This window comes from Eschrichtius robustus, chromosome 13 (genome assembly GCF_028021215.1).
Source record: "Eschrichtius robustus isolate mEscRob2 chromosome 13, mEscRob2.pri, whole genome shotgun sequence".
Taxonomy (NCBI): domain Eukaryota; kingdom Metazoa; phylum Chordata; class Mammalia; order Artiodactyla; family Eschrichtiidae; genus Eschrichtius; species Eschrichtius robustus.
In genome coordinates this window covers 1,054,450-1,080,210 of record NC_090836.1, presented here as the reverse complement: position 1 = coordinate 1,080,210, position 25,761 = coordinate 1,054,450, and the positions used below count along the sequence as shown (strand labels likewise).

Sequence of the window (25,761 nt, the reverse complement as noted above, 5' to 3'; positions counted from 1 at the left end):
GGAGCTTGGGGACAGGGGCCCGGGAGCTGCGGCCGGAGGGAAGCAGGAACCCGGAGGGGTTGTGTCACCAAGGCCGAGGGAGGACATTCCACGAGGTGAGTGGGGTCCACTGATGAGGGCTCTGAGAGGCTGGGCAAGGTGGAGGCTGAGGGTGACCTTCGCAGGTCGTTCTGGTAAAGAGACGGAGGTGACTTCCCTGGGTTCCAGACCGGCTGAGAGAAGGTGAGGCCGGGGCGGAGGGAAGCAGAGGCAGCGGGTGACAGATGGCCGTCTCCTCACTTGGGGCCCCTTGCCAGCTCAACCACAAACTTCTGCCACCTCTCCTCCCAGGTTGCCATGGCAAACTTCTTCTCCATCTCCGACAGGGCGCTGTACCTGCGGGGGAGGGGCGCCCGGGTCAGCCTGGGGAGGGGCGGGAGGGGACCTCGGATGCTGGCAGGGCACCATGTCCCCAGCCCGAGAGCAGTCACAGGATAAGAGACGATGCGGAAAGTGCACGGAAACCTTCGGGCCTCCGCCCAAACCTCGGAGCGGTCAACACAGGCGGTGACCGAAGAGGAGAACACGTACACTCACCTGATGGAGTTCATGGCAAGCTGTTTGAGGGTCCTCAGGTCGGCCGTCATCCCCCCGATGCCCATGAAGGCCTCGTAGAAATCATAGGACAAGCCTTTGGCTCCAAAAGTAGCGGGGTCGTCAGAGCTGATGACCATGGGGTACCCGGTGGCCATCAGCACGGCTGCAGGGTGGTTTCTCAGGTCAGACACCAGCTTCAGAACCTGCCCAGTCAGAGACAACCGTGCATCCATGAAGCGCCGTCACGAGGAAGGTGAGGCCACGAGTATAATCGGGCCTTGCCATCCCCGCCACTGTTCCGAGCGTCGGGACTCTGGGCGGTCCTGACGCAGGAAAAGCCAGTCCTCCCGCGATTCCTCATTTTCTCCACAAACATCTGGTCTCTCTTGGTCCTGCTCGCAGCAGCTGTCCTAAGCACAAAGCCCCAAGCAGCTGCGCGGCAGTGGGACGCCACACTACCCCCTGCGTGTCCGTCCCGGGCCCCTTTAGCTTTGTCCACATCTTCACCCACAATCCCGCCCCACTGGGGACCCGCATTACTATGAATGCTTTAGGCAAAGTCCATTCCTACATAACTTCACGAACAGGAGTGAGAGAGTGGAGGGACAGAGAAACCAAGGGAGTTACGGAGAGATTACGCAGGAGAAAGGTTGGTCGTGGCTGGGGGAGGAGAGTGCCCTCCACTGGCCCCAGGGAGCCCGCGTACCTGGTTGGAGATGGGACAGACTTCGATGGGGATGTCCTTCTTCCAAGCCTCAGCCCAGACGGCCGGGTGTTTGCTCAAAGCAAACCCATGGCCAATCCTGGTCGAGTTCAGTAACAGGGCATCCAGAACGTTTCTGTCTGCAGAAGTACCCTGCCAGTCTAGGAATAAAGGGGGTGGGTCTTCAGTAGGATGGATGGGACCCACAGACCATATGCAGGTGAAGGGCCCAGACTTCCCAAGCAGGAAAAGGAAGAGAAATGAACATTAACACAAAAGCGCACACATGCACACCTTTTCCTTATGACAATGCTGAAGAGAGGTACGGCCTGCCTATAGGTACATATGTATGTATGTATGTATGTAACAGTTGAGGAAGTTGAAACCCACACAGGCTTTATAAACTCAAGGAAGGTCCTCAGGTAGGAAGCAGCAAAACTGGGTTTCAAGCCTTGGTCTACCCAACCCACCATCCATATTCTTTCTTTCCATTTTATGTTTGTTTCCAGAGCTGTTTTCTGGGAATTTTATATGTATGATCTCTACAACAATGTGCTGCAGACTCGGTCACTATAATGATTTGTACGTACTTTAATTTCTATCTTTAACAGAACTCTTGGGACAACCCGTGGCAGGATGGCAACAGCCAGCAGGAACCAGCCACCCCGAGGCAACTTCCCGCTGGCAGGGCCTCGCTGGAGGTGAGAATGGCAGTTCTGACTCTGCCAGCTTGGGGCGGGAGGGTGTGGGTGAGGACTCCTGCAGCTGCCCCCCCAGTACAAGGAGGTGCCCTGGAGGAAAGAGCTCCTCTTTGGTCACGCCTGGATGTGACTTCACTATCTGTGACCAAGTGGGGTGAAATCCCGGACCCAGAAAGAAAGCAGAGGTTGCTTATTGCGGGAGATCACAGAAGACCTAATTGTGAGACCCAGGTGTGAGGGCCCCATGCCCGGATGCCAAAAGCGTCCTGACTGATTCACATGTGAAATGTGAAAACTCCACTTTTCTGTTGGGAATGAAACCCAAGTATTCCCATTGCTGGTGAGGGCATGTGCTTCAGGTGGATTTTCACTAGTTTCCTAACTAATACTTCTTTTCAAAGATTTTTTTCTTTTTAAATAAAGGTATTAAATACCCAAGTCCTGGCAAAATCCTCTCGTAGGACCATGCGCCTTGGAATTGAAATGATTTCACAGAGGTGAGTATGATTTTCCCAACCAAACCATGCGGTCTTCAAGGCTAACGGCCCCCCTACACACACCCCCTGACCCACCTCCACTTCCCCATCCCCACAAACAATTCGTTAAATCTCCTAGAACAGCTTGGATCTAAATGGACTTGAAAATAACGTCAGGAAAAAGAGATTAACACACAATTTCCCTGGCAGGACTTCCCTAGTGGTCCAGTGGTTAAGACTCCACGATCCCTGGTCAGGGAGCTAGATCCCGCATGCCGCATGGCAAAACTAAGAGTCCGCATGCCGCAACTAAGAGCTCGCATGCCACAACTAAGACCCGGGGCAGCCTAAATAAATAAATAAATAAAAAAGAGATTAGTGCACGGGAGCCTTCCTCTGAGAGACGATGTGAGACACCAAGGTTTAAGCCTGGCTACGAAATCCCAGCTCCCACGGCTCTGCCCTTGTCTCCTAGGTCTTCTCGGGTGGCTGGAGCCTAAGGTGCTCTGAGGGGTGCCAGTAGGGATGCAGCAGGTCTAAGCCCCCCAGATCTTCCCTGGTATCTGATGTCGCAGCTGTGACCTGGTGCTGCTTCTGCTGAGGGTTGACATGTTTTAAGGTCTGGAAATTCTGGAGGCTGAGCAATGACCAGTGAGCCCGTGAACTGAGCTTTGAGGAGCAGAGACATGGCTGGGCGGATGGCATTTCAGAAACAAGGGCGGCCAGGCTGCCTGACTGGGGTGGGGTCCCCCCTTCAGCCTGGTGGGTGTGGACAGTGCCTCCCAGATGTGGAGCTGGTCTGGTGGTCCCTCTCCCACCACCTCCCAGTGTGCCACTTTGCAGGTGAGTCGACCTCGAAAGCACAGTTCATGCCTTATAAAAAGGAGATCATCAGAAAGGTTCCCAGCTCCTTACCGTGGACCAGTTACCGTGTCTGGCTGGAGCCTTGGGCTCCTCACCGGTAAATGGGGGTAAAGTGCCCTCCTGGCAGGACCGGGTGAGAGCTATGAATAATGTATGTGAAGGGCAGCTGCCCCAGCATCACTGTGCCTCCTTCTCCAGGCGTTGCTGTCAGGACAGATGTGATAATGCGCGTGAAAGGGACAGGTGCCGCGAGACGCCTTGGGGCTGTCAGTCCACTTCCCGGTGTCCCGTCCGTGCCCTCGGAGATGGCCAGGGCCCCTGCCCATCACCCACCCTGTCCCCGACAGGGTCAGAGGCTCACCTGTCTCTCCGGCGTGGAAGAAGTAAGGCAGCTTAATGCCCCGCGAGGCTGGAATCATCAAAACCTCCTTGTAGTCATACAGGGAGTGGCCCGTGTCCTCTCGCCCCACCTGCAGGACAGAGTGGGGGACCTTGCTGGTGTGCCCTGCAGCCCTGTACCTGCCAGCACTGCTGAGACCTCAGGCACACAGCCTTTTGAGAGGGACCAGTAGCAGGACCGGGAAAGAAAAAGAGAGCGCCGTTGCCCCGAAACAACTCCCCCCTTATTCAGAGGCTGTACCTCGACCCTCCCAGCCTCTGCGTGGTGTCCTGCACACGGCCTTCCCAGCCCTGCGCTTCAGCCCGAGCTCCTTGTTGGGGGAGAGAGAGACTCAGAGAGACACAGAGACAGAGACAGAGAGGGCGGGAGAGCCTGAGCCCTAGAGCAGGGTCCGGAGGACTCTGGCCTTCGCCCCCTGGGGTCCCAGGGCCTGGCAGCTCCCAGCAGAGTCCCTCAGCTGTAATTAACCCGACAGCAATTGCACCAAAGTCCGGCTCTTCAAACGAAGGCCCACCCCCAGGGGCGGGAGTGAGAGAGCCTTGGGAGAGAAAGCGGGGAGGGGCGCTGGCACTCTCGTGATAACACAAGCTGGGTGTCCAGCGCAGCAGGACCGGCAGACCCCAGGAAACGTGGGGCTCGGGAGCCAACCCTTTGAACAACACCAGCCCGACTTCCCTCGAGGACGGGTGCACCTGAGTCCTGTAGGCAACGGTCGGGAGGCGCCGCGCACAGAGGGGAAAAGGGGATGGAGAGGCCGGACCCCCTGAGCAGCCCCCAAGGACCCCAGGAGGACACCCTGGTCCAAAGAAAACAATTCCTTGAGATCCGCTCCCGGGGCCCTGGTGGGGCTGAAAGTAAGAGCTGCAGCACAGTCTCAAGTAAAATGTGCAGATTCTGGAAGAGGGGGTCAGGGGTGCATTAATTTAGCTTCTTAATGAGATTAAGGAGTTGTCACCTGGCAGCGTGGCCTGGCTGTTATTTGGGGCGGGGGGTGAGGGGGTGACACCACCCAGGGATGTGCAGCTTTGGAAGCAGATGGGGCGAAGGGGGCGGGGCCGCTCTTGGATCCTGCACGGTGCGCCCAGGCCCAGCCCCACGTCTCCTTCCAGACACCCCAGCCCTGGGCTGCAGCTTGAAGAGCGATGTGTCGTGGGCATTGAGGCCAGAGCAGGGCAGAGACCGGGGAGTGGGGGGCAGCCCCTCATCCCGGCCCTTCCTTGTTCTGGAGCTTCCCTTTCTAGCCTTTTTCTGAACTTTTCTGCTCTCTCTTCCCCACCCACCCCCAGGCCCCAAAGGAGGGTCTCAGTGGTGCCGGCCGCCCAGCTCTTCCCGGAGGGCTTTGGGCTGGGCCCATTACCAGGTCAAACCCCGCCACCATCCCGGGGAACTTGGCTCGAAGTTCCATGGCTGTCTGGATGGATTTCGTGATGGCGGACACATCTTTGGACCTGTGGGAGAGATAGAGAGAAGCACGGGCACAGGTTCCTCGGGGCCAGTGGGTGGGTGAAGTGAGCGCCCCTCACGACCGGTCTGGCCTCGTCCAGGGCACCCAGCCACCCTTCCCACGCGACCCCGCCCCATCCAGGCTGTTGTGCCCCCCAAGTGCCACATCACGGAGAAATTCTGCCCAAATCCACCCTTTCAAGGACTCCGGCGGGGTCCACAGAGAGCGTGGGCTCTGAAAAGCCAGTGGGGACGGGGACCCACAGGGTCAAAACAAATAATGCAGTTTTATTTGTCTGCATTTGGCTGACAAATGTCGCTTTGAAGCAAAGCGGCCATGCCCGAAACTCGCCCCGCATCCCTGAGAGGATGGTCCTGGCTGTGCCCAGCGCACTGCTCCCTGGGCACCTGTGGAACACCACAGGCCACCCAGCCCCTGCCAGGGCAGCTGGGCCTGGGCCCTGGTTCCGTCAGCGAGGCCCGGGCACTGCAGAAACCACACGACTAAACTGCCTCTTCTCCCCCGCATGTCTCTCCCTTCCAGCCCAGGGCAGGGAAAAGGCGGGAGCGACACCACGGAAGCACAAAGAGAAAAGGCGCAAGTCCATGATGGGGCCGAGGCATTGGCCACCTGTTCCATCCCTGGCTCTGTGAGCCCCACACCTGCCCGTCCCTCCTCTGCACCGGGAGCAGCTGCCTCCGTCCCAAGCGCCAAGGGGATGCCGTGCAGCCGCGCTCTTGCCACCGGCCCCCGGGAGCCTCCACCGTCCACCACTGCCAGCTCCACCGTAGCCCACCAGCTCCGGCGGCCCCAAGTCTCACCAGGAGGGGAGGGGGCTCCAGGGAGGTCTGACTGCCCTTCCACCTCCCCCGGCGGGGGCTGAGCAGGCGGGATCTGCCCTCCCCAAACCCTCCAGCTGGACACGGCACCAACTGTCCAGACTGGCTGCTTTTTGACAAAAGGGAGACCCTTCCTCGGTAAAATCTGGAGAATTCCTCTGTAGGCTTCCTTCTCTTGCTTGGGGCAAGGGTCTTTCTTTGCAGCTCCCAGAGGTCTCCACACAGTCGTGGCCGCCATGAGGCAGAACCCGGCCGCAGGTTGAAACAAAAAACATTCAGGCAAAAACACTAAACCCGTAACTGATGACCCAGGCCAGTGTGGGTCACAGCCTGGAATGATCTGGTAAGTTGCCACAGTTCTTCATTCCAGCCTGGTCGTGATTTCAGAGTGGATTCTGCACTCCCGCTACGGCACATGGAGTCCCCCGGGGTCTCTGGCCCCAGCCTCCCAGCCCCTCCTCACCCCTTTCTCCTCCCCCACCCCACCCCCGTCCCCTCCTAGTTCCTTCAGCTTTAGCCGTGCTCGCTCTCACCTGTGATCCGAATAAATGAGTTTGATTCCAATAAACCCAGGATGCTCTTTTGCAAAATTACGAGCCACTTCTTCGTACAACCTCACCGACCACTCTGGGCTGTAGACTGTCCCGTTCAGTTCATACACCTGCGAGGGAAGCATGGTCCCGACCAGATGTCAGAGGTGAGCAGAGCAGATCTCCAGTCCCAACTGCCAACAATCTCCAAAACCAGGTTGGACTCTGTGATTTCCCTGTTCAGTGCCTTTGACGGCCTCTGAGGTTGATCAGAAGTCCCAGCCCTGAATGGGATAATGCTCTTTGGTGCCACGAGGCTGGGATGTCTGCCTCTTGTTCAGGGCTGGTTCCCGGCACCTAGAACAGTGCCTGGCACATGGTCGGTGCTCAGTAAGCATTTCTGCAGCAAATGAGGAACAGGCCAGCTGAGGACAGGACACAAGCCAGAAGGGGTGTTCCAAGGACCCACTTAATCTCCCCACTCTCCCACCCCGAGGCGGGGGACCCCTGAGGTGGCCAAGCCACGAGGGACACCAAGAGTGAAATGGTCAGGGGTAGAGTGGGGAGAGCCAGGGGTGCACAGTAGGTGAGACAAAAGAAAAATGCGGTGGGGAAAGCGGGCTTTTTGCTTGTCCATCTCTGGGGGTCCTGAAGGATATCAGAATGTGCTACCCCCAAATATCCCACTTTTACATAAGGATTATTTTGAGCTGAAGGCAATTAAGAAGCACAAAAGCAGACAGAGCTCTGTGCCCTCCTTTCTGCCTCAGAGCAGGACATATATTTCTGTCTGTGAAGGCGCCCCCTTCCAGCTCCCATTCCAGGGGAACAGCCCTTATCACTGGAGACAGAAACTGGGCTCCAAGCTGGATCTGAACAGGCAAACCTGACTAAAATAACCCCTGTCTTCTATTAGTTCCCCCATACACTTACCTCCCCACAATTTACTGCACCTGGAAGCCCAGACCTCTTTTCCTTTGTCTTATTGCTTTTCCACAATTTCTCACCATTTGTTAAAATACTGTAGTATATAAGAACCTGGTCTACCCACTTCTTTGGGTCTTCACTTCTGTTCTATGAAGGTCTCCATGCACGTAAAACTTAAACGTTAACATCAAATAAAATTTCTATGCCTTTTCTCCTGTTAATGTGGCTTTTGTCAGTTTATTTTATTTTTTAAATAAATTTATTTATTTATTTATTTATTTTTGGCTGTGTTGGGTCTTCGTTGTTGTGCACCGGCTTCCTCTAGTTGCAGCAAGCAGGGGCTACTCTTCTTTGTGGTGTGCAGGCTTCTCGTTGTGGTGGCTTCTCTTGTTGCGGAGCACGGGTTCTAGGCACACGGACTTCAGTAGTTGTGGCACATGGGTCCAGTAGTTGTGGCTCACGGGCTCTAGAGCGCAGGCTTGGTAGTTGGTGGTGCATGGGCTTAGTTGCTCCGCGGCATGTGGGATCTTCCCAGACCAGGGCTCGAACCCGTGTCCCCTGCATTGGCAGGCAGATTCTTAACCACTGCGCCACCAGGGAAGCCCTGCTTTTGTCAGTTTAATTTGCACATCCCAAGAACAGAACGTAAGAAGGTAAAGGAAACTTACTTTCTTCCTTTCCTACTTACAAAGGATTTTTTTTTTTTTTTGGCTGCGTTGGGTCTTCGTTGCTGCGCGCGAGCTTTCTGTAGTTGTGGCGAGTGGGGGCTACTCTTTGTTGTGGTGCACGGGCTTCTCATTGCGGTGGCTTCTCTTGTTGCAGAGCACGGGCTCTAGGCACGTGGGCGTCAGTAGTTATGGCATGCAGGCTCAGTAGCTGTGGTTCGCAGGCTCTAGAGGGCAGGCTCAGTAGTTGTGGTGCAGGGGCTTAGTTGCTCCGTGGCATGTGGGATCTTCCCGGACCAGGTCTCGAACCCATGTCCCCTGCATTGGCAGGTGGATTCTTAACCACTGCACCACCAGGGAAGTCCCCAAAGGATTTTTTAAAAGAATGCTTTTCCTGTTACTGATCAAGGCATTCTGTTAGAATCTTCAAATCTTTGATACTGTACTCCAGCAATTCTCAAAGGATAGTCAGGGAGCCGCTGAGGGTCCCCTAGACTTTTGCAAAGTCTACAGATTCAAAACTGTCTTCATAAAAATGTTGAGATGTTTTCTTTTTCACTCTAATTCTCTCAGAGTGTACAGAATTTTCCAGAAGCTGCATCATATATGGCAATATTGCTCTGACACAAAATAGATGGTGTAATTGTATAGGCTTGTGCTTTGAAATTTCCTCAGTTTTAGTTTCTAATACTGGTTATGTTATACAGGATATAGTAGATATAATCCACATAAACAAAAGCCCTTTAGGATCCTCAAAGATTTTGTGAGTAAAAGTTTGAGAACCATTGTATTAACTCAACCCAAAATTATTAGCTGACGTCATCTTGGCATTACCCACCTGATTTGCAGAAGGGAAGGACAGAATTCTGCCCGTGCCTTGACTGCTCCGTCATTACGAGTCACCTGTCCAGACACCCCAACCAGGTCGCAGATCCCTGAGAGCGGGGTCCATGTCGCTTGACCTTCCCACCTCCTCTCCTAGGACCAGAGGAGGACCTCCAGAAACAAGCTTTAACCTAAGAAGAGTGCTGTCTACTTGCACCTTTCTCTTTTCTTTTTTTAAAATGCACCCCCTGTAGTGGAAGCGCGACTGGACCACCAGGGAAATCCCTACTTGCAGCTTTAAAATACTAAGACAGGACTTACTGTACAGCACAGGGAACTATACTCAATACCTTGTAATAACCTATAATGGAAAAGAATCTGAAAAAGAATAGATACATATATATGTGTGTAACTGAATCACTTTGCTGTACATCTGAAACTAATACAACATTGTAAACCAACTATACTTCAATTAAAAAAAAAGTGCTGGGTCTTTCCTCACGGTCCAGTGGTTAGGACTCCACGCTTCCACTGCAGGGGGCGTGGGCTCCATCCCTGGTTGGGGAACTAATCCTGCCTGCTGCACAGTGCGGCCAAAAAAAAAAAAAAAAAAAAACTAAGCCCCACGCGGCACGTTTTTAGGGGATGGATGGATAGATGGATGTTGGAGGGGCACAGGAGACAAAAGAAAGAAACTTAAATATATAGATCAACACATGACATTCTGCCTAAAGGAAGATCCCTGGCAGGTTAATGGAGTCTGCATGGATACACAAAAGGTGCCACGGAGGCCTGATGGGGCTGCACTCAGGGTGGTTCCCACTCATGGATTCTGTCCGCGGTCCCACTGCTAGTTCCCGTGGCACGGAGAGCCACAAGGGCAGACACTGAAGCGCATCCAGAGCATTTCCTGGTCTTCTGGTGCCCCAGTAAGTCTCCCCTGGGGCTGCCCAGGCCCCGAGCTCATGCCCCTCTGGCCTCCAGCCTCTGCCCAAGAAACTGCAGCCTTGATGGGAGCACCAAGGTGGGAATCTGAATGCTCAAGAGCCTCCCACTTCCAGGAGTGGAGACCCTTTCCAGGGTGAGACCTGCAGCCCCTCACAGCCGCACTGGTGCAGTTAAAACAGGCTCTGAAGCCAAGCCTCAGAGGAAAGTTCTCAGCTGGTTTGGGGTTGTGGTCAGCCTTCTGGGTTCAGGCTCCAGTGAGATACAATATATTCCAAACCAATCATACCTCAGAGGCTTGTTGCAAGGATCAAATGAGTTAATATTTGTAAAGCACTCAGAAATGATAACTAGGGTCATATGGTAGTTCTATTTTTAGGAATTTTTAAAAATAAATTTATTTATTTTTGGCTGCATTGGGTCTTTGTTGTGCACGGGCTTTCTCTAGTTGCAGCGAGTGGGGGCTACTCTTGGTTGTGGTGTGCGGGCTTCTCTTGTTGCAGAGCACGGGCTCTAGGTGCGTGGGCTTCAGTAGTTGTGGCACTCGGGCTCAGTAGTTGTGGCTCAGGCTTAGCTGCTCCACGGCATGTGGGATCTTCCCAGACCAGGGCTCGAACCCATGTCCCCTGCATTGGCAGGCGGATTCTTAACCACTGTGCCACCAGGGAAGTCCCTATTTTTAGTTTTTTAAAGAACCTCCATATTGTTCTCCATAATAACACAGCACTCCCACAACTGGGCATATACCCTGAGAAAACCACAATTTGAAAAGATACATGCACACCAATGTTCACTGCAGCTCTATTTACAATAGCCAGGACATGGAAGCAACTTAAAAGTCCATCGACAGATGAATGAATAAAGAAGATGTGGTACGTATGTACAATGGAATATTACTCAGCCATGAAAAGGAACAAAATTGGGTCATTTGTAGAGACATGGATGGACCTAGAGTCTGTCATACAGAGTGAAGTTAAGTCAGAAGGAGAAAAACTAATATCGTATATTAACACATATATGTGGAATCTAGAAAAACGGTACAGATGAACCTATTTGCAGGGCAGGAATAGAGGCGCAGACATAGAGAACGGATGTGTGGACACAGTGGAGGAAGGGGGGGTGGGATGAACTGGGAGATTAGGTTTGACATATATACACCACCACATGTAAAAGAGATAGCTAGTGGGCACCTGCTGTATAGCACAGGGAGCTTAGCTTGGTGCTCTGTGGGGACCTAGATGGGGGTGGGTGGGAGGGAGGTCCAAGAGGGAGGGGATGTGTGTATACCTATAGCTGATACACTCCGTTGTGCAGCAGAAACTAACACAACGTTGTAAAGCAACTATACCCCAATAAAATAAAAAAAAAGAAATAACTAGTAACACAGTGTTGTTATTAGCAACCTATCACCAGATGCAGAAAAACAACTCAAATCTGCAGATGTCCTAGGAAGATGAGTTACCATCTAAGAATGTAACAACCTGTAAGTACAAGAAGGGGTCTGTCATTCATCTAAGGCTCAGTGGTACAAAAGCGGCTATGTCCCTATGATAAGCCCCCTTGGATTAAAAACACATTGGACTCAATTTAAATGATCTCAAATCTTACAGTTTACTTGAGGCAGTGTAAATTTGTGGGGAAGTTATTCAAACTACATACTACTTTCATAAACTAGTATAAGATTACAAATTCCCGTTGTCTATGATATTATGGAATTAAAGAATTTGAAGCTGAAGGAACAGAAAGGAAATTTGGGGGCAGTGTTGCTTAAGGTCACACAATTAGTTTGTGTCAGACCAGAAACTAGGACTCAGAATCTCTAATTCCGAATGCAACCAGCTTTCACTTCTAGAGCCTGAGTCACTTAAAAAGCATTAACTGAGCTTCTACTACGTGCCAGGCATATGACAAGAGCTTTCCATCAATCTCATTTAATCCTCAAAACTGCACCGTTAGGTAGGTCTCATTTTACAGATGAGGATTCTGAGGCTCCCTGGCTGGAGTGGGGGGCTGGGGGTCGGCGGCGACGCGGTGGAGGGGCGCTGTCTCAAAGTCTCCAACCACCCGCTAAGGAGAAAATGCCTGGATCCCACCCCGGATTAATGAAATCAGATTCTCTGGGGGTAGAACCTGGTTTTTTAAACTCGCCCAGGTGATTCTCATGTATAATGTACCTCTAGGCTGAAGATCTACCGTTTTTGTCGATTTCACAGCCTTGTTAAGAGCACAGTCACAGCGTAACGTAGTAGGAAAGTGCGGCCGTCAGGATTCTGCAGAGCAACACCAATGACGTGAAACATGGGTCACCGGAGCAAAAAGCCAGGTGGAGTTCCTAATGAAGGACTCTGCTAAGAATCCAGGACAAAACTCTGGGAGTGGGTAGGGGGAGCGCTAGGACCGCTGGTTACACAAGCGACAGCATCCAAGAAGCCGTCTGCGAACGACCATCCTGAGCTCCCTCGGCCCCCGACGTGTCCCCCCCCAAGACCGCCCACGGGCAAATGCCAGCTGGGCTAGCTCCTGTGCATAATCCCCTGGGAGCTCCTCTTGGAAGGCTGGCCCGACCCAGTCTGAGTCTCCGATTCCGGCCGAGGGGGCGGGGATGGGGCCCAGGAGATCAGACCCGCCTAGCAACTGTTGCTACGGGTGAGTGGCCTTTGTGATGGAGCATTAGTGACACAATAGGAGGCTGGGCAGTGGGATAGTCCATCAACATCATCCCAGGCCCTGAATTAGCCCCACAGGCAAGGAGGGGGAGGCAGGGGGCTCAGAAAAGAATTCCAGGGCAGACGTTTTTAGTTGTTAATGTGTTGATGGCTCCCCTACTCTGGCTAAGGGGGCATTAGGCAAAGACTCTGGACTGCAAGGGCCCTTTGTTCCAGGGTCAGACCAGAGCAAACAGCAAATCCCATCCCCCTCAGTCTCCACCCCAGTCCAAATCCCAGCCACCCTCCACCTTCAAGGAATCCTGGCTGGGTGCCGGAGTGGGTGGGGAGAGAGGCTAGCTGGGCAGGTCCCCAGCGCAGACCCCAGAGCCCAGTGTCCCCAGGGGGCGTGGGGAGGGGGGAGGGGGAGAGGAAGCAAGGTCCAATTCCTTGCAGCTTCCCCAAATACCTCCCCGGGGGCTCAGGCCCTCTCTCCGCACCCCTCTCCCTCCTCTCCCCTTCCCCCTAAGGAGCCCAAGGCCCCTCCCCAAGGGGAGGCCTCACTCCCACTCCCCACTCTGTGAAAGCTGCCAGGATGTGCCCACAGGAAGCGACACCCCCAGGCCGGAAGCCCATCGGGGAGCTCCTTTTGAGATGCGTGTAGCCCCACAGGGCTTCTCAAAGCCCAGCACCCCGGCCCCTGTCCCGTCCCTACTTACTGCCCACATGGCCTGGGTCAGGCTCTTTGACATTTCCGAGCCTCAGTTTCCACATCTGCAAAGTGCAGGTTGTGAGGCTCAGAGGAGACGACGCAGATAAAGTGCTGTGAAAAGGTCTTAAAGTGTGGCCTGGGTCAGATCATCTGCATTGGAACCACGGGGCGTGGGGGACAGGGGTGTTTGGCTAGTTAACTTGGCAGCTTCCTAGCTCAACCCAAGACCCAAGATTTGGGACCCTGGTTGGTCGGGGTCCAAAGAGCACCTCCAAATTAGTCCCATGTACACCTACCACCCCTAAGCGTGATGATCACCCCTGGAGCCTCTGGAGGACTCTGCCGGGTCTGAAATGACTCACAGTCATTTCTCTAGCTGGGAAACCAGGGCTGACATACACACAGGTGCTGGGAATAAACAGGGATTCAAGGAGAGGAAGCCAGTCCCAAGAAGGTGGGGGTGGTGGTGGAGGCAGGGCTTAAACCAGACTCCAGAGGAGGATGGGCTTAGGGGGCGGGGCCCAGACTGGGCGAAGGAAGGGATTTCAGGCCAAACAGGGGACTAAGGGCTGTGGGAGATGCACCGTCCTCCACCCTACACGGGCTAGTCCAGGGCCAGCTCATCTCTTTCCGAAATTCTTCTCTTAGTAGAAGGGGGACTGGACCCTCTCTTTTCTTTTGAAAGGATCGTTTGTACCCAGGACTTATTGACTCTGCTCACAAGGCTGAAGAAGTCTCTCCTGGGGGCCAAGGTCAGGCCCACTCCCACTTCCCAAGAATCAGAAATAGGTATGCATGTCTGCACTCAGCGTTAAACCGGCAAACAATCACCAGCTCCCGGTGGAGATGCACACCGTCACCTGGGCCGACCTCGAGGAGGTGTGAACATATCCCAGGAAAAGGGGGTCATCCAGGATGCACAGGAGAGTGGAGACCTGGAAGCGGGGGAAAGGGGGCCCTGACTCAGGACGGGAAGGACGGGTTCTCAGGGCTGGAGCCGGCTCCACGACAGGGTCCCTCGACCCTTCAAGTCAAACTAGGGCAATAGAGTCAGTTTAGGGATGCCACCCAGGATTTAAAAATTAGACTCCGAACGCAAAAATATCAGATAGTTTGGCTTCAGGAGAAGTTAAGATTTGCCTTCAACCCAAGGTAATAGAAATAAAAACAAACATAGAGAAATGGGACCTAATCAAAGTTAAGAAGCTTTTGCACAGCAAAGGAAACCATAAAAAAAACAAAAAGACAACCTACAGAATGGGAGAAAATATTTGCAAACGATGCAACTGACAAAGGCTTAATCTCCAAAGTATACAAACAGCTCATGCAGCTCAACAACAAAAAAACAAACAACCCAATCGAAAAATAGGCAGAAGATCTTAATAGACATTTCTCCAAAGAAGACATACAGATGGCCAGTAGGCCCATGAAGAGATGCACAACATCACTAATTATTAGAGAAATGCAAATCAAAACTACTAGGAACCACCTCACACCAGTCAGAATGGTCATATTAAAAAGTCTACAAATAACAAATGCTGGAGAGGGCGTGGAGAAAAGGGAACACTCCTCCACTGTTGGTGGGAATGTATGTTGGTGCAGCCACTATGGAGAACAGTATGGAGGTTCCTCAGAAAACTAAAAATAGAACTACCGTATGATCCAGCAATCCCACTCCTGGGCATATACCTGGACAAAACTATAATTCAAAAAGATACATGCACCCCTATGGTCAAAGCAGCACTATTCACAATAGCCAAAACATGGAAATAACCTAAATGTCCATCAACAGATGAATGGATAAAGATGTGGTACATATATACAATGGAATATGAGTCATAAAAAGAACGAAATAATGCCATTTGCAGCAACATGGATGCAACTAGAGATGATCATACTAAGTGAAGTAAGTCAGAAAGAGAAAGACAAATACCATATGATATCACTTATCTGTGGAATCTAAAATATGGCACAAATGAACCTACCTACAAAACAGAAACAGACTCACAGACGTAGAGAGCAGACCTGTGGTTGCCATGGTGGGGGCGGGGAGAGGGATGGACGGGGAGTTTGGGGTTGGACTGGGAGATGCAAACTATTACATTTAGAATGGATAGACAACAAGGTCCTACTGTATAGCACAGGGAACTATATCCAGTCTTCTGGGATAAACCATAATGGAAAAGAGTATTAAAAAAAGAATGTACATAAATACACTACCATGTGTAAAATAGAGAGCTAAAGGGAACTTGCTTAGCACAGGGAGCTCAGCTTGGTGCTCTGTGATGGCCTAGTTGGGTGGGATGGTAGGGGGGAGGTCCAAGAGGGAGGGGATGCGTGTATGTGTATGGCTGATGTACTTCACTCTGCGGCAGAAACTAACACAACATTGCAAAGCAGTTATACTCCAAAAAAAAAAAAAAGAATGTATATATGTGTAAAACAGAGTCACTTTGCTGTACAGCAGAGACTGGCACAACATTGTAAATCAATTATATTTCAATTAAAAAAATAATTTGTCTTCAAGAGAGAATCTACTGACAGGGAAGCATACGTGACTGGTCTGATTGATAATTTTCTCTGAAAACTGCATTCTGACTTTCTTGTGGATACATCTGTCTCTTATGACTTTGGTCAATGTGTGTCAGTCCTCTGGAGCCCTTTTACTTCTGGGTGTACAAACAGTAAAATTTCTGAGCCAATAAAGACCACGGAATATGGTAACAAAACCAAAATAGTGCCACCCTTGAAGTCAGTCCAAATTATTGAGTGTGGCAAGGCCTTGGCACACTCCATAATTTGGATGAATGGACAGACCAGTCTGGATACTGTCGGGGAAGTGCTCTCAGCTGGACATCACATCCGTTCCCATCAAACACTCCTCAAACATTCCAGGCTTTATAAACCTTGTCTACCCTCACACCCCAGCTCGGCTCCACGAGCGGTTTTGGTGCCACAGCTCCTGGGGCTCCCGCATCGAGGGGTTAGGGGAAGTTCCCTCCACCCCCCTTTGTCAGAGGCCTTGGGTCCCCAGTGCGGAGTCCAGCCCAGGGACCCAGACCCTCCTGTCAATCTTTAACTTGGTTAATCAGTCTGACTGTTGCCCTTGGGATTGCAGGTCGGCTTATTAGGTGTCACCTCTGCGTCCTGGCCTTTAAATTTCTCCAAACTGGGGGAAAGAGAGAAGACTTGTTTGAGGCCCTTTCATATTGGGGGGGGGGGGGCGCTGGCAGGGGGGGGGGGTCCCTTTGGCTCACCCAGCCTTAGGTAGTGCTGTTATCAAAACCTTTGTTTTAATCCCATCAATGTCCATTGTATTCATCCCATTTCTTAATAACCATCTATAGATTCCCACACTGCTGGGACCAGTCCTGTGACTCTCCCCTTAATAACCCTTTGCAAATGTCTACCTTGTTGGAAAGAGTCCCGACTTCACCCTTCTTCTCACTCCCTTGTTAATTAATGGACCTTTTTTATTAGCATCTGTAAGACCCATGAGGCGAAGCTAGGACCCTGAATTCCATACTGCTTCCCAAACCATTTTGTTCGTTTGAGTTAAGGTAACCTTTTGGTCTTAACATTGGTACCAATAAAACAGGTGTTTACAAGGAGAGGTCTCTAAAAAATTTACCAATTTAGAAGTTTTTCCAGTTCAAAGTATCCATCCTCTGGCCATTGACAGTAGGATCTTAATACCAACTCACACCATAAGGCTTTCCGTGGCTTAACCATGAACAAAAGAGGTGTCGCAGGAGAGTGCAAAGGACACAGCCTCACAAGCTCCAGAAAGTTCGCTCCCAAGGATGGTCTAAGGAAGCAAAGGCGGCCGTGAAGGTTGAGATGACAGAGGCCCCTTGTGGTCGGAGACCCCTTGTGACAAACCCCTGGCAGCCAGCACAGTCGGACAAGGACGCTGGTCGCAAGCCCAGCTGTGGCCTGTGCTTCCGACCAGAGGTGACAGCTAGGAATCCCAGTCTATCCGACTGGCCACCAAATGCCCTGGTGCCTGCGCCTTCTGGACGGCAGGACCAGAGCGAGTTTTCTCACTGGTGCTGAGGCCAAACTCTCAAGACGTAGAACAAGAAAAAAGTAAAACCAATCAGACCAACGGTTTTCCTCCTTATGACACAAAAGACAGAAACACAGAAAAACAGCGACCGTCTCTGGGAGGAAAAGGATTCACAAGCCCAGAGCTCTCTTCCAGATTCACTGACCCAGAGGCCCTAAGGCCCAAGAACTAGCTCCACAAACATTTTCTCCTGCTAATCTGATTTTAGAAAAGAGAAAAAGGACTCTTACCACTCCTGTTTCCAAAAGCCCCTGCAGGCAGAGATCCAGGAGGCTGACAGGATAAAGATTCTCACCTTCTGCCAGGATCTCTGAGATGCAGGAGCCTGGGGCCAGGGGTGTCCAGCCAGTAAAGTTGAATCCAGCTGCCTAGGCCAACTGGCCAACTGTCGGGGTGTAGGGGGAGACATTTCCATCTACCCGTCGAGATTCTGGCTGGTCTGAGAATTAAACTGACATGAGACAGATTAACAGGAGAAAATCCAGCAAAAGTTTAATGACAGCTCTACGTGGGAGAGACCCAGGAAGACTGAGCCACTCACCCAAATGGCTGAAGCCCTCACCTTAAATACCATCTTCAGCTCAAGACAAAAGAGGATGTTGGGGGTAGGGGTTTGGGACTTCAAAGGGGAGGAAGGCAATTCACAGGGTGATAAAAAGCAAGTGTTTGGTAAACACATGTTTGCTGGGCCAGCAGGGACAATGGGACAGAGTGGACTCTGGTGTCCAGGCCCTTGAGGAGTCCCCCCACCACACCCGGCCATACTCTCTGCAGAGACTCTGGTTGTGGCTCTACGCTGAGAACAGGCCCTTTAGGTGCTTTTAGGCGCTTAGGGGGAAGGTCAAAGGCTCTTCCTGAGTCTTTTGGGCCTTGACTGTTTCAGCTCGAAATAACCCACATGCCAAAGTGACATTTTGGGGGCGAGTGTGCTCCCCTACAGCGCAATGCATGCACTCTTGTGAGCCCCCTAAAGGTACTGGAAGAGCCTTCCAGCACCTCGGCTACTCCCTCAACCCCCCAATCCCCACCTCCCCCCAGAAGTCCTCAGGAAAGTCCTCTTCCACACCCACCGGAAGGGTCCTCTCTCGGCAGCACTTGACCCGCCCGGGCTCCTCATGGGACGCCTCCCCCGGCCTGGAGCCCGAGCCACCCCGCTGCCTCCCCCAGCTCAGGTCTGCAAAGCTGAGGTCGGCCCATCTCAGGTACCTGAGACCCCCATCACCCTTTGCTTCTGGCCAACATGCAAGGTCCTAGTGAGCGATTTGTTAATATTTTGACACTTTGGGATACTTTTGGACTCTTCCCGACCTTTTCCTTTTCTTTCTCTTTGACCTTCCTTCCTCCAAGTCAAATCAAATGTCTCTGTTGCCCATAGAAGACCCCGTGCTCCACAGAGAGGGCCCCCAGGAACTCACCAGACCCCACTCTACCTGCAACTAGACCCATTTACCAGATGAAAGGCTCAGCGGGCCTTGCACCAAGGGCATCGTCCTGTGGGACTCACAGTAGCGCATTTTGATAGGAAAGGAGACGGTCAAGGATGGTCTGGGCACGAGGCACTGCCCAGAGTCCAGGGCAGGTGCCCAGGCATCAGCAGGCCCCGTGAGTCTGGGGGGAGCTGGGCCGTGGGGATCACGAGGGAAGGGAGGTGACGGGCAGTGAGGGGCACGTGCCCAGTTTTGCAGGGCCAGCCCAGGGCTTCTTGCTCACATGGGCCCCGGAAAGGCACCAGGCCCCTTGGGGGTGAAGCCGGCCCTCAGTCCTGTGCAGCACTAGGGTGGGGAGCCCGTGAAGCCCTACAGGGTGAGAGCAGAGAGTCCAGCCTGAGCAGAGGAGAGCAGAGACGGACTCACCGGGTACAGCATGGCTCTGAGCTCCAGGTAGAGCACGTTGTCCTGGTAGAACTCCTCCAGGCCCTGGGAGATGTAGTCTCGGAATACCGGGGCGTAGCTCACGAGGCCCGCGATCGCGAAGAAGATGGTCTCGAACTTGGCCCAGACCACGTCTTGGTTTGCATAAGTCGCCTGGGGGTTCTCGGTCATCAGAGTGAAATTCCTCAGCAGGCTGTCAGGATACAAAGGGTGGGCAGAGGCTTGCTGCAGGCTGTCACCTCTGGCCTGTAGGACTCCTGCCCAGGCTCCCTGATGGAGGCCCCCCCGCCCTGGGACCTCCAAGTGCTCCGCAGGAGACACCTGGCAGGATGTTCCTACCAGCCAGGCTCTGCTGTCCCCCTTGGCCTCTTAGCTAGGCTGACCCCACTGAACGGACATCTCAGACCAAGCCCTCCTTGGAGGGTGCTATGCACTGAATTGTGTCCCCAAAATTCATATGCTGAAACCCTAATTCCCAATGTGACTGTGTTTGGAGATGAGGACTTTCAGAAGGTAATTAAGGTTAAATGAGGTCATAAGGGTGGAGCCCTGACCCAGTAGGGCTGGTGTCCAAGACCCCAGGGTCGCGCGTACAGTGAGAAGGCGGCCGTCTGCCAGCCCAGGAGAGAGGCCTTGGAGAAACTTGCCCACACCTTGATCTTGGACTTCCAGCTTCCAGAACTGGGAGAAAATACATTTGTATCCTTTAAGCCACCCCGTCTGTGGTATTCCATTGTGGCAGCCCCAGCAAACTCAAGCCTGAGGTCCGATGGAAATAATTGTGGACTTGGCAGTACAGGACACAGGTTACTTCCCTGATTAGCCGTTTACCAGCTGTGTGGCCTTGGGCAGCCTCCTTAAAATGCAGGCTGAGCTGCATTTTCTTACTCATCAAGGAAATACCTCAAGAAAGCCCTCCGTAGATGGTTCTACGATTAGAATAGTTATTGTAATATTTGTATACAAGTCTGTTAGGAAGCTGTCCCATCATGTTTTCAGGCTGTTTCATCCCTCCTGGGCTCTCCTGGCTCCGGGAGCTGGGAATCCCCTTGTCTCCGGCCTTACTGAGGGTCCAGACAAGTCCCGTTCGGTGCAGCGGCTGTGTCGCTGGTCAAATCGGACCAGGAACTTGCTGCGGATGGGATAGGTGTTGAATACCTTGGTGAAGCAAAGGATCCCCTAAAGTTAAGAGAAAAAGCCTCCTGACTTTTTTAACGCCAGGTGTTTCTAGAAGGGTCTGTCCCACGGGGACGCCGCACACGCCAACCCCACCTGCGCAGGTGCGACACGGGTTCTTCCCGAGCTACCACCCACCTGTGGTCAAACTCGGTGATGTTCGGCAGCCCCTTTCGAAACTTCTCCAGCAAAACCCACTGGGGACATTCTGTTGTGTTCAGGGTGGGGGGAGTCGAGCGAGCAAATCTGAACTGCGGGGTCCCCCTCGGGGTGAGGCAGAAATAGCAGTGGGGCCTGTAGGTGACGTTTCTCACCAGCCAGTCCGTGTTGGCGATGCTGAAGTCGTGGACGTGTAAGGCAGCCCCTGCAGGGCGAGGGGCGGGGGGGTGAGGAGAGGGCAGCGGGGGCCGGACCCCGGGCTCGGGCCGAGAGCCCAGCAGAGGCGGACGAGAGGGGCGCGGCTTTCTATGGGGCCACGTTCCTGGGGACACGGGGCCCTTTCCCTCTGCGGTGGCCTCGTCCCGGGGCGGCCCGGCCTCCCGGCTCCTTGACCCCGTCCCTCACCAGCAGGAGCCCTGGGTGGTCTCATCCAAGAGGCCGCAGGCGGGTTTGCAATCAGAAGGCTGAGCCCCATCTATTGGCTTCCAGCTCCCATGGGGAGCCTGACCTCCAGATGAGTCCTCCGGGCCCAGCGCGGTGTGAGGGGCGTGAGGAGACCGCCCCCGCCCGCCCACGCCAGCCTGTTCGCCCAGGGTCCCTGAGTCCCCCATCCTGTTCCGCGTCACCCCACACGCGGCCTGCCCACCTCCTGCTTCCCGCCGAGCCCTGCGGCTTCTGGCCTCCTTCAGACCCCACACCGACTCGAGGCTCAGGGTTCACCCCCTCTGCCCTCCTGCTGCGTCTGGGCACCTGGCCTGGACACTGGCCCCTTGGCAGGTGTCCCGCTGTGCGAGCTCTGGCGTGTCCCCTCTCTAAACAGGGAGGCTGCTCTCCCAACCTCACAGTTTTTACATTTTTTAATCTCTATAACACTAAAAAAAAAGGTATAGAAAGCTTGCAGCTGCAAGTTACGTGTCCAGGATCATGATTGTTCTACTGTTCACAGCGATGCGTTTACACAGGAGCGTCACCTGCAAATTGGCACTTGCCATCTACCTCTACAAGGATTAAATCATGAGCCGCTGCAGCTGCTGACCTTCGACACCCCCTGGAAGGAGTTCAGGGTGGAGATCAGGAACGAGGCCCTCTGTGCTCTGGGAAAAATGAACAGAGCAGGTCTTCAGATAGATGTTTTCAGGAGCTGATTTTAGGAGCCCTATTCTTGCATCTCCTCATATTTACAAAAGCACTAAGATCCTTCATGGTGACGTCTGCTCCTCGTGACTAGCAGTAACCGTCACGAGACTAGCAGAAACCTTCTGCAGAAAATATGTGCTTCATTGCATGTACTCCCCCTTCACCAAAATCACATATGTACTGATCTTCCTCCTACCTCTTTGGAGCAGTTTCTCAGAGCTCTCTGAAATGCTGTCTCCCGGGCTATAGTCCTCATTTTGCCCCAAATAAAACTGAACTCCCAGCTCTCACATTGTGCATTTTTTTTCCAGGTGACAGTAGCAATGAAGTACTAGAAATGTGTTTATCCAGGATGCATCCTCTTCGGTAACTTAGCCCCCGGAAAGGCTAGAAGAACATACGCAGGGAGGGATAGGGTTCTTATGGGGGATGACTTTCAGCCCTGCCAGGGATGCCCGGTGACATCCAGGCCCCCTCCCTGCCATCTGTCTGAGGCCGAGTCCCCTCGGAGCCAGGGTTTTGGTTTCAGGGTGGACGGCAGCCGCGTGGAGCCCCCGCCCCCAGTCCCCCAGCAAGGACAAGGGCTCAGGGCCCCAGTGGAGTCTGGGCTCCACTCAGAACAAGAACCACCGGCTCCAATTTAGTACCTCCTATGTCCCCAGGACCCCAGAACCATCCCCTCCAGACCCCTACCTTTTGGCATCTTCTTCAGGATGTTGAACACCGCACTTTTCTCAATGAGGCTCTTGGCTTGGAAGAAGTGCATGCTGGGTGGGATACTCCCCGTCCTCAGGGCCTCCTGCATCTCGGCCTCCTTGAGGGCCCCGAGCCTCTGGTTGGCCAGCTCCTCCTCCTGCTTCAGCACCAGCTGCCCCCCGATCCGCATCATCTTCTCTCTCATCAACAGCCGGTTTCGTGCTTCGTCTCCGGATGTGGCCGAGCAGAAAGAAGACACGGCCACGGCCAGCAGCAGGGTGGGCAGGGCTGGCCGCCCTGACGCGGACATTGGGATGTCTGGAAGAGGAAATCGCTCTGCTGGAGACTTGGGAAGGGGGGGAAGCTGCAGGTTTTAGTGTTGAACCTGGACGGCCCTCCTCCCATGCTATACTCAGATGACCAGGAGGCAGCTTTTACACGACGCTTCTCCTTCTCTGAGATCCCAGAGAAGAGACCTCTGGGTACAGACAAGGGGGGATTCCCCACATAAAAGTTCATCACGAGGCCTCCCAGACCAGGGCTTGTCCTCCGCGAGCCCTGCTCACATGCACAGGAAGACACCGAAACCGGATTTTTAGTGTTTCACTTTTAAATATAACCGGAGAGCAGAGGATCACGAGGCTTATGAAGAAAGGCTCCAACATAACAAAGGAACTTAAAAAATAACACAGAGAAGGAACTAGCACAGGAAACGAAAGAAAGTCCAGAAGAACCATAGTTAGTATCTTTACAGAGATGAGAAAAGATATGTGTCCCTAAAACAGGAACAGGGCGGTGTAAAAAATAAACAAAACGAGTTTTTAGAAATTAAAAACATGAATGCTGACATTTAAAACATTGACTAGCAATATTAAAAGATGGAACTGAAGAGAAGCTTTTAGAAATTAGGACAGAAATAAGAGAGAAGAAAATGAGAAGACTATTGGCTCAGGAAATCCAACACCCAAATAACAGACATTTCAGAAGGAAAAAGAAAAAATAGGTGGGAGAAAAAAAGGAAATAAATACTATAAGAAATTGTCCCAGAACTGAAGACCTGCCCCCCCGCATTGGCAAGACGTGCTAAGCACCCAGCACGGTCACTCAACAGAGACATGTGTTCCTGACATTTCAGAATATTAGCATCAAAGATTCTAGGAGCTTCCAGAGAGCAGCTGACCCAGGTCTCCAATGAGCGGGGATTTGAGGGAAGAAGGAAGGAACTGCCCTGGTTGGGTCTGCGGGTGGACCCTGACCTGGGCTGACTACTGGTACCACATTTAGGAATTGTTTCTGCACTCATGAGGGTATGATACTTTCTACCAGAAAGAATCAAAACTGTAAATGGGGAGACCCCAGGCCCAGCCCCAAATTAGCACGTCTTGGTGAGACTTTGGGCAAATCACTTCATGACTGTGGGTCTGTTTCCTCACCTGCAAAAAGGGTGAATTGGTTGACATCAGTGGTTCTCAAAGTGTGATACACGTGTCATCCCTGTTCAGGTGGAATAAAAAACTTAAAGCGGTTAATTTAAAGAAAAATGTTAAGTAAATAGAGGTACAGCAATGCAACAAAAATGGAAAGCCTGGTCATCATCAGGACACATTGTCCAAGGTCCTTTCCAGGGCTGGCTCTCAATTATTCTCGGTATTTATTCAATGATTTTACCGGACATCAGGGGGAGATTTTCAGAAGGAACCAGATGGCCATCCACTGGGACGGCAGCGTGGCAGGGCTGGACCCCAAATCCGAGAGCTGGGCTTACGGAGAATCCCTGCCACTTCATCAGGTCCTAAAATCTCTCCTCGGATGACAGTGTTTGCCAAAGCTGCAATCTCCAGGCAGAAGGACAGTGACATGTGCCCCATCCCCATCACGGAGCCATCTAGCCCCCTACCATCCTCCACCAAGGGCCCCGCCCCTTGTCCCCTCTCCCCATGACATTTAACAAGGGCCACCACCCCCAAACGTCCCACTCTGTCCTCTCCAAGGACCCCAGAGCATCTGTGTGCCCAGCACCTGGGGGATCCTCCCCGCCGGCCAGACTGAAGTGTGTCCAGTGCAGGTCAGGAGCAGCCGGGCCGCGCGGGAGAAGGGGTCATCCCATCCACATAGCCACTTCATGTCCTCCCTCCCTTTTAGAAGAAGGCATGTAGGGGTTTCCCTGGTGGCACAGGGGTTAAGGGTCCGCCTGCCAATGCAAGGGACACGGGTTCGAGCCCTGGTCCGGGAAGATCCCACATGCCATGGAGCAACTAAGCCCGTGCGCCACAGCTACTGAGCCTGCACTCTAGAGCCCATGAGCCACAACTACTGAGACCGCGTGCCGTAATTGCTGAAGCCCGCGTGCCTAGAGCCCGTGCTCCACAACAAGAGAAGCCACCGCAATGAGAAGCCCGTGCACCGCAACGAAGAGTAGCCCCGCTCCCCGCAACTAGAGAAAGCCTGCGCACAGCAACAAAGACCCAACTCAGCCAAAAATAAATAAAATAAAAAATAAATAAATTTCTAAAAAAAAAAAAAAAAAAAAAGAAGGCGCATAAAAGCTCTACAAAAATAGCTTGTTTGCAGACTAAGAAGAAAGGATCTGTGCATCTGTGAGCCTGAGTCATGTCCCTGGGCTGCAGCAGGTGGTGCAGCCGGGCTGCCCTGCCCCCACCCCACCCCCGGGAGTCACCCGGCAGGCAGGGCCGCCGCCCAGGTGAGTCACCAGTGCCCCCAGCCACCTACACGCCTTGGCCCTGGACCCCACCCAGGAGACCCCAGTTACCTCGGGGAAGCTCCAGAGACCGCGACCGTGGACTCTGTCCCCCCAGTGGCCCGTTGGAAGCCCAGGCTCCCGGCCGTTTCACTTCCCCAAGGGGTTTCACTTCCCTGCAGCCCAGGGAGGGGGGGCCGCCCGCGCGCGCATGTTTCTACGTGTGTGTGAGCATCGATGTGTGTGCTTGTGCGTTTCTGGGGGTTACACACACGTGTGTCTGTGTGTGTGCTTGTGCGTTTCTGGGGGTTACACACACGTGTGTCTGTGTGTGTGCTTGTGCGTTTCTGGGGGTTACACACACGCGTCTGTGTGTGTGCTTGTGCGTTTCTGGGGGTTACACACACGCGTCTGTGTGTGTGCTTGTGCGTTTCTGGGGGTTACACACACGTGTGTCTGTGTGTGTGCTTGTGCGTTTCTGGGGGTTACACACACGTGTGTCTGTGTGTGTGCTTGTGCGTTTCTGGGGGTTACACACACGTGTGTCTGTGTGCAGGTGGGTTATGCTCGTTTGTCTGGGGTGTCTGAGTCACTGTGCACTGTGCCTGTCTGACCCGGAACATAGTTCTGGACCACACGGACCACCGGGAGGCACTCAGACCTGCTCATGAACTTTGGGAAGTGTTCCCCTCCTCAAAATGCA

The 25,761-nt window shown here is 53.0% G+C and overlaps 1 protein-coding gene across 1 annotated transcript; it reads right to left on the bottom strand.

The window, feature by feature from the left end:
• Positions 1-193: 193 nt before the first annotated feature.
• ADA2 (adenosine deaminase 2) lies at positions 194-23,097 on the bottom strand. The gene is given in 11 exon segments (XM_068561284.1): positions 194-375; positions 577-779; positions 1,283-1,440; positions 3,682-3,790; positions 5,078-5,168; positions 6,537-6,664; positions 19,175-19,385; positions 20,507-20,732; positions 22,358-22,718; positions 22,721-22,903; positions 22,906-23,097. Coding segments are annotated over 11 exon segments (1,962 nt in total). The 3' UTR covers positions 194-275.
• Positions 23,098-25,761: the final 2,664 nt, after the last annotated feature.